A 7,991-nucleotide genomic window follows, 5' to 3' on the forward strand; every position below is an offset into this window, starting at 1 on the left:
GGTTATGTAAAATCAGAGCAGCTACCCCAGCACTCTTTTTTGAAGATTACTATAAATCAGAAACCACAATGCTTGTGTTACGGGAATGTCAGAGAGGTAAAACCTCTCCCAAGTGAAGAACCACTGCTACAGACCCACATGGACGTGTGCTTGTGTCTCGTGCATGGCTGCTGCAGTGCAGAAAAATCTTCCCAAGTCCACTGCCCACTGTCTTCTTTATTTAAACCTTTTCAGTCCATCTGGACAGAGTATGAATGAAGATCAGACATTACATATTTCATTCTTCATTGCTGAACCTGCTCCATCTTACTCAATATTAAAGCTCTGCTAGTGCCTTGGGCAGCAGTCGCTGACCCTTTGTATTAAGACCTCCTCTGCAGCGGATGCTTCATGCATATGCCCATTGATGTATTTTAGAGTGAAGATAATTTTTTGTTTTGGATTCCTTCACTTGGCCTCGTCTTCCTCAAAAAGCACTTCTTCCATCTATTTTTTCATGGCATATTTTTCTCCTTACTCCCTACTATACTGCATTGTTATATTCCACAGAAAAAGCTTTCTTATGTCTATCTTTGCCAAAACCCCAGGAGCCCCTTAAACATCACTTTGAAGGGCTCTTTATCATTTGGATGAATTTTCCTCTAATTGTATCCTTTAACTCCAAAAGGGGTTTGGGGACACACTTTGTATGAAAGATGCTATAGAAAACAAAGTTGCATTGCTGGTGGTTCTGCCTTTATATTTCGATCCACACAACTCTCTGCACACCAATTTGCTTTCTCTTTTCCAATACCCATTTTCTCCCAGGGCTAGTTCCTGGGACAGAGCTGTCTTCAAATAATTTAATTATCATGTGGCACACACCTTTTTAGCCCCCTCTGAAACGGCGTGTGATGTCTTCAGTTTACATCACTTGTTGGAAAACACTCCAAAGCACTGAAAAACTATTAAATTGTTACAGTATTGGATGCCAACACACAGGGCTATTAGTCTAATTCATCCTTCAGATCAAAGCCCACACAGGCAGCTCTCCTGCCTACAGCTATTTTCCTTTTACTTTCCTGCTTGACAGTAGTCCCTCGTATCCCTCTGTTCTCCTCTCTTTGAACATACACATTTTCCTTTAGTCACGGAAATATAATTTATGTCTATTATACCGCATTATAGACTGCAGATTGGGTCGAGCGTGCGTTACCGCCGGATCGTCTGCTCATTGTACGTCGAGTTTCCAAAAATAAATAAATAAGGAAGCCACCCCGCTTCACCAGGGAGGGAGAAAAGCCGAAGGGGGAGGACTGGGGGGCTGCAGGGGGACTCTGCTCTCAAAGTTGAATTTCCAGGCGGGGACCTTGAAGCACGATTTATTAGCATCGTGCTGTTTGCTTTTGTCACGTTGGGATGTGGCGGGGGAAGCACTGGCCCCGCTCCAGCCCGGACCACCCAGCGAGCCGCCAGCTACTGGCAGGCACAGCCCGGTGCTAAGGGTCACCCCAACTCACCAGCTCCAGCCCAGCTCTGCAGCCCCGTTGGGGGTGAGAGCAGCAACAACAGTAACACCCCACCCCACATCCCCCCTCCAAAAAAAGAAAAATAAAATAATTATATCCTAACAGACGGGCTGTCTGGGACGAGAGAATTGCAAAAACAATCCCCACCCCAACAGGGAGAGTGTGTGTGTACGGAGGAGAGGGAGAGTGAGGAGGGGGGAGAGAGGGAACGAGGCAGGCAGAGGGGAGGGAAGAAGGGAGGAGGGAGCCCACGCTCTGAGAAACATCACTCCATCTCTCTCACTCCACGGGAGCTGAGCAAGGAGCAGAACGATGTTTGACAACACACAGTACCCCTATAACTGCTTTAATTACGATGGCGATGATTACCCCACCTGTAGTTCTGATGAAGAGAAGAAATTCACCAGACCAGCGTACAGGTAAGAGGAAGTTTCTCCAAGTCCCCCAGCCCTGGGAGGGTTTTTGAGCTGTGGGACAGAGGGATCAGAGCACATGGGGCAGTGGGGCTCCTCATTCCATGCATGCACGATGGGACTGGAGCCACGGTGGGCACATTTCCCCCTTCCCGTGCTTGAAGTGCTCACGGTTTGTTTCGACTCATGTGGGGTCACAGTGCTGAGCCACCAGAGCTCAAAGGGTCTCCTCTGATCTCCAAGAGCCCCAGGAGAAGGGGAACTGGATGTGCAGCATGCCAGCAGGGGAGTGGGATGCAGACAGTGCCTGGTGTGGTGGGAAGACATGTGGTAGGCACTCCCGGAGCAGCTTAGGTCCATGCCTCGAGCAGGCAAGGCTGGTGAGGGGTCTGGTGAGGGGTCTGGTGAGGGGTCTCTCTGCAGCCTTTTGGCTCACAGAAAATTCTCTGATGGGGTTCGGGAGGTGGGTGATCTTCCTTTAACACCGTGGGACTCAATTGCCTGCAAGAGATGCCTGCGTCTCCTGCTGGCTACTGGTGCTGAGAGGCAGCAACTGCGCTCAGGGCTCATCCTGGGACATCTTGGGTCAGAGTGCAGGAAAGGAGAACTTTTGGAAGCAGGATCATGGACATACACATACCTGTGTGGTCCTAATAACAGTGTGTGGGGGTAATGTGATGGTGTAACTGCAAGTTTTCCTTTTTTCAGCTACATTGCCCTAATTGCAATGGCCATCCAGCAAAGTCCTTCAAATAAAGTCACCCTCTCTGGCATTTATGACTTCATAATGAAGAAATTTCCTTACTACAGATCAAATCAAAGAGCCTGGCAGAACTCCATCCGACATAACTTGTCACTGAACAGTTGTTTTGTAAAGGTAAGACCCGTAACTGTGTATTTACATACATACTGTGCATGGCTAAAAAAATTATGCAGGAATAGTCTCATCACTAGGAAGGAAGGAAAAAGAACAGCTGAGCCACAAGTCACTTAAATCTCCCTAAGCTGTCAATTACAGAGATAGAGTATATCCCCGTCTGATGCGTGCTAATAGATAACTAACAGAAGAGGCTGGAGTTTGCATCCTATTCGTATAATGAAAGAGAATAGGCATAAAAGTCTTGTCATATGTGTTTACACCATTCTTGAATGTAAATGAATGCAGATGTTAAGCAGCAACATCTGTAACACATACAAATACTGAACTGCCTTTAAATAAATACAGGTTCCCAGAACAGAAGGGAATGAGAAGGGGAAAGGAAACTATTGGAGCTTTGCAACGGGATGCGAATCCATGCTGGATCTCTTTGAAAATGGGAATTACCGGAGAAGACGGAGGAGGAGGAACATGAAAAAGGAACATAAAGAGCAGAGATCAAGCAGAGGGAAAGGGTCTTCGTCCCCTGATACATCTCCTACGGACTTTGCTTTAAACAGCACTTCCTCTTCTGAAAGCATACATGAAAGAATTGGCTCAGAACCAAGACTACTGGAGCCTCGTGGGTTTGCTCCAAACAGCACGGCCAGCAGGCAGAGCCTGAGCAGTTCCTCCCTAGCAAAATCAGATTCTGAAATAAAATTCAGCATCGATTACATTCTTTCAGCCCCTGACCCCTTGCCTGTCCTGAGATCTCAGTATAGTATGCAAGAAAACAAATATCACCTACTGGAGGCCCAGCAGATCAATCTCCAGCTCTGGACCATGTAAAGTTATTTATCCGTGGTAACAAAGTCCAGGCTGCAGTGCAGCCTGACATCACTGACATCAGCCGCCCGCACCCTCCTCCTCCCGAGCAGCGCTCAGACAGGGCTGCCCCTTCCCCAGCTGCCCTCTGCCTGTACCCAGAGAGCTGTGCTGTGGCTGAAGTAGAGAGAACTGTCACCGATAGCGGTTTTCGCCACGCTGAAATTCATCATATCCTCGCTTTGTTTTCTGAACTATCCCGGCCACCATCTGCCATCACAGAGTTTCCTTTCTCACGCAGAATCTGACAGAAGAGACTTGCTCCTCGCTCAGTGCTTTCTTAGAGACAAAGTGAATTTGATTCCACTTTCACTGGTGGAAATTAAGGTTAATTCCACTGAAAAGTATAGCTCAGCTCTCGAGCTGATCTGCAACAGCGTAATTCTGCCGATTCACGCTGGCTAAGAATGGGGAGGGGGGATTTGTTTCCTTACAACGAATCCCAGGAAATCACTCTGTCTTCTCTGAATTTTGATTTTAGCATCATGTCCCAAACTGTTGTGTACTATGCAGCTTTAATCCATTGTTATTTAGTAAACATAGCTATTAATACATGTTTAAGGTATTTTTTGTTGCTATTCAGAGCAGAATTGTTCAAACTGTAGAAGCTGTGTTCAGACTAACCCCACGAACACTGGTTGCAAGGCTGTTCCATTCCGGTGGACACCCATGGATGATGTGACAGAGACATAGGGTCTCCTCATGCCTTGATTTAAGAACAGAAATACCCCTCTCCCTTTGTACCACCAGAAATTGTCTCCAGATGCTGCAGGAAAGCCCTTGGCCACATTTTGTTCAGCAAGTACAAAGCGAGACCTGGGTTTGCAAGAAGCTGTATTCTGTGTCAGCCGAAGTCAGAATCCCACCTACCTGCTCTGAGACAAGCTGTATATTCCTACTAAAAAGGTTTTTATTGATTCTTCTTGCTAGCAATTGACAAAGTGGTGGTACCTGATGGGATTTCAGGAAAGCTGGTGAGATGAATCATGAACATGGAGCCACGTTAGCTCCTGGTCTCCGTTCCTAACGAAAGCCGTTCCAGCACCATTTACACACTGCGGGATGTTTTGGAACAGAACCTGAAGGACAATGCTGAACTCCGTGGAGCATTTAAGAACCTGTTTTTATGTAACTTGTTCATGAGAAATCGCTTCCCAGTACCTAACGGCAGCGTCAGCAGAGATGCTGCAAAGCCTTGGTTTTGGCTTGGCAACTAGAAACATGGCCTAAGGAAGGCAAAAAAATACAGACCAGGACTCTGGTGGTTTTAAGCAGCTATGCAGAGATAAAGTTATCTCTGCAACATGAGCTAAATGAAAGTATACGAGATAAGATTAAGCAAATTGTTCTAGAGGTATGCTCAGGCATGACTTGAATTTTTATGCAGAAGCTTTGACATTTCACTAAGTTATTTTACATTGTGTCTAATATATATTGTACATTTATACTATAAATTCTTATATATTGTTATTGAGAAAGGGAGCGCTATTACTGCACTTATATGTTGTAAAAATGCATGATGTATGTTGCCGTGATGCTGAAAGTCCTGCCGCGTGCTTACAATTCACCATCAGCAGTATTTCACACTGATCGGTAATAAATGCTTGTTTTTTTTGGGAAAACTAGACAACTTGCTGTCTTCAGGCATTTCCGTGGCACGCCAAAGTCTTTGCTTCTTCAAAAAAGGCGAAATGGAAAATCATGTCAAAGTCCCATCGCTGTGGGTCTTCTGAATTTCCAAGGGGTGAATTCTCGTGACCAAACTGTGCCTTCAAAGGGAGAGCTCAGTTCCTTGTGAATCCACGCTTATTCTGGCTGCTATCTGAGCACACAATGGGATGGGTTAGATCAGGTCCATGCACTGATTACATCGATGTTAGGAAATCTCTAGGGTAGGGTCACAGGTAGAGGGATTCTCATCTGAAGAGAGGTGAGACGTTGCTCCCTTGGTATGTACACGTGGCAGTACGTAGGTGTGGGAAGCATGTCCTCGGTGGGTACTGCATGCACTCACATGCGTGGTGGTACGTGTGCACCTCTTTCTTCCTCCCTACAGTGGTGTATTCAGGCTTTAAATGAGTCTCCTTTTCTTGATTGTTTTAAACGTGGCAATGCTGCTGTTCAGCTGATAGTTACAGTACACATCGACACTATATTTGAAATATATATATATTTTTTGTAGTGAAATGGGCAGGTGTTTTTTACTATTTGTTCTTTGTCCCTGCTTTTAGCAAAAGGTAACTAAATGACAGCAAAAGTTCCTACCAAACATACGTCTCACCCGGAGGAACACAGAGGGCCGCTGAGACCAATGGAGGAACCGTTATGGCTGCTAAGCAATGCAGCATAAATGCATTAGGAAAGGCAGAAATAGACCCATGGAGATCCAAAACCATTTACAATAAGATGAATTAATATTCACAAATAGCCATTTCCTTTGCTCACGGTAAAGTACCTGCTAGGAGAAACTGTCTTACCTGAATTTCTCTAACATATAATCAAAGAAATTTGTGTACAAATAGGTGTTAACATTTGTTTTGCAAAGGATATCAATCATATTTCAAAAAATGAAGGGACATATTTCAATTTACCCAGTATATTATATTCTGACGACTCCAGAAAGGTTTCCAGCACTTAAAGTGAATGGCATTTAATATAGAACAACATAACAGGGGTGAGGGCTAGACGTGACCTTATTCAAATGTCGTAGCCATTACAAAGCCATTCCCGGTGTAATTATAATTAAATACTTTATGCCTTTCTTGCAAATCCTCTGATCGATCATTGATATTAACATTAATATTGTATTACCCCCGAGCAAATGTCTCCCACACAAGTGTTATGGATCACCAGGTTTCCATTAACAAAGTTGTGAGCTATTGCCATATGCTGGCCGTGGATAAATTTACGTAAATTACCTTTTCTTGAGGAAGAGGGGAAAAAGTCTAGGTTTTTTTCTTTTTATCCCTGCACTGTGAGCCTGATGCTATTTCTTCAGCTCCATCTACAGCCTGTCAGCAATTTCTATACAGCTATCAGCAGAGAAAAATCCGATTCCTATTCCCTTTGCTGGGTGAGGGCAGGAGTCTGCGCCCCACTGATGCCATCACTGGGATGGCTGTGCACAGCAGACAACGTGAGCGATGGTATTGGTGTTTGGCCAAACTCCTCATTTTCAGGGGTCTTCCTAGCTGCAAATGGAAACTCAGGAGCCTTGGATTCCCTGACCCTAAAAGATGTGCTTCCCCTGGGGGCTGATGCTGGCTGTCCCAAGGCTGGTGCTGCCTGGCAGGGGAGAGCAAGCCTTTTGTCCTGTGCTTGTAGGGTCATAAATACCTTTGCAAAGGGAAAGGTAAGAGGTTTCTGTCTGGGGAGAAGCTAGGTTCTGCCTCGCTGAGGGACCCCGGGTATTTATTTATCCTCTTAAAGAAAGGCTTCCCGTGGTAAATGAAAGATTTCCATGGAGTTACAGCAGGTTACTCTGCAGCAATTTGACTTCCGAACACTCAGTTTCTTGGGTTTTAGTCTATTGTCACAGAAGCATTTTTTGCACAGCAAGTTGATCCTCTTGCTTCAGATTGAAATCCAAAGTACTTGGGCAAAGATTTAAGCACTTTTTTTCTCAACATCAACACAGAGAGGCCAGATAGCGCCCAACAGGGGCCAGCAGCTGACCTCTCCTGCAGGAACCTTCCCCTCATTGTGAGAGTACTAACACAAATCAGGACAGCTAAAACCAAACCTTTCATCTGTCAGTAAAGCCAAGTTACCTCATATCTCTGACAATCAGATAGACCTAAGGATTTGAATCCCATTAGCTTGCTATATAAACAGAAGCTGTGTTCAAGGAGTATTTGGAGGTCAAACCTCGCTGGAGAGCCAATGCTCCCCATGCCTTTGTTGCAAGGGCCCTTGTATTTCAGGTCTGTATTAACCCCATCCTGCAAATGAGCAAGAGGGCCCTAGTGTTACATCATGCACGTTCTCAAGAGGGAACCTAATCCATGTGTTTGCATCAAACCTATGCAAACAAGGCCTTAATCTTCACCTCTGGCAGTGTAACAGACCCCTACCTGTTATCACCCCTTCAGATGCCAAACCCAAAACATGGAAATCCTACGGTGTTCTTTCCAGTTGGATTCTTCTCTCTGGATCTTCCGGGCTGCATTGTCCTCCCAGCTGTGTGCAAATCTTTGCAAATCCATTAACTTTGGTCTGGTTACTTTTGGAATTGAAACAGCACGTGTGAAAATGAACATTGCATTTTGTACCCAATATCTCTACACACACAGTCTGCCAAAATGTGCCAGCAACTCATCTCTGAGA

At 45.3% G+C, this 7,991-nt stretch overlaps 1 protein-coding gene across 1 annotated transcript; it reads left to right on the forward strand.

Annotated features, from left to right (window-relative positions):
* On the forward strand, positions 1,680-5,292 carry LOC110406050 (forkhead box protein L1). The gene is made up of 3 exons (XM_021412051.1): positions 1,680-1,927; positions 2,630-2,798; positions 3,147-5,292. The coding sequence occupies exons 1-3, from the start codon at positions 1,821-1,823 to the stop codon at positions 3,627-3,629; spliced, it is 759 nt and encodes a 252-aa protein (XP_021267726.1). The 5' UTR covers positions 1,680-1,820; the 3' UTR covers positions 3,630-5,292.

The sequence above is a fragment of the Numida meleagris genome, chromosome 13, assembly GCF_002078875.1.
Source record: "Numida meleagris isolate 19003 breed g44 Domestic line chromosome 13, NumMel1.0, whole genome shotgun sequence".
In the NCBI taxonomy this organism is placed as follows: domain Eukaryota; kingdom Metazoa; phylum Chordata; class Aves; order Galliformes; family Numididae; genus Numida; species Numida meleagris.

What these genes read in the sequence shown, in the direction of transcription:
- LOC110406050 (XM_021412051.1), top strand. Translation starts at nt 1,821, where the DNA reads ATGTTTGACAACACACAGTACCCCTATAACTGCTTTAATTACGATGGC. An exon ending in TTCACCAGACCAGCGTACAG is followed by an intron (nt 1,928 to 2,629) that starts GTAAGAGGAAGT and finishes TCCTTTTTTCAG; the next exon opens with CTACATTGCCCTAATTGCAA. An exon ending in TGAACAGTTGTTTTGTAAAG is followed by an intron (nt 2,799 to 3,146) that starts GTAAGACCCGTA and finishes AAATAAATACAG; the next exon opens with GTTCCCAGAACAGAAGGGAA.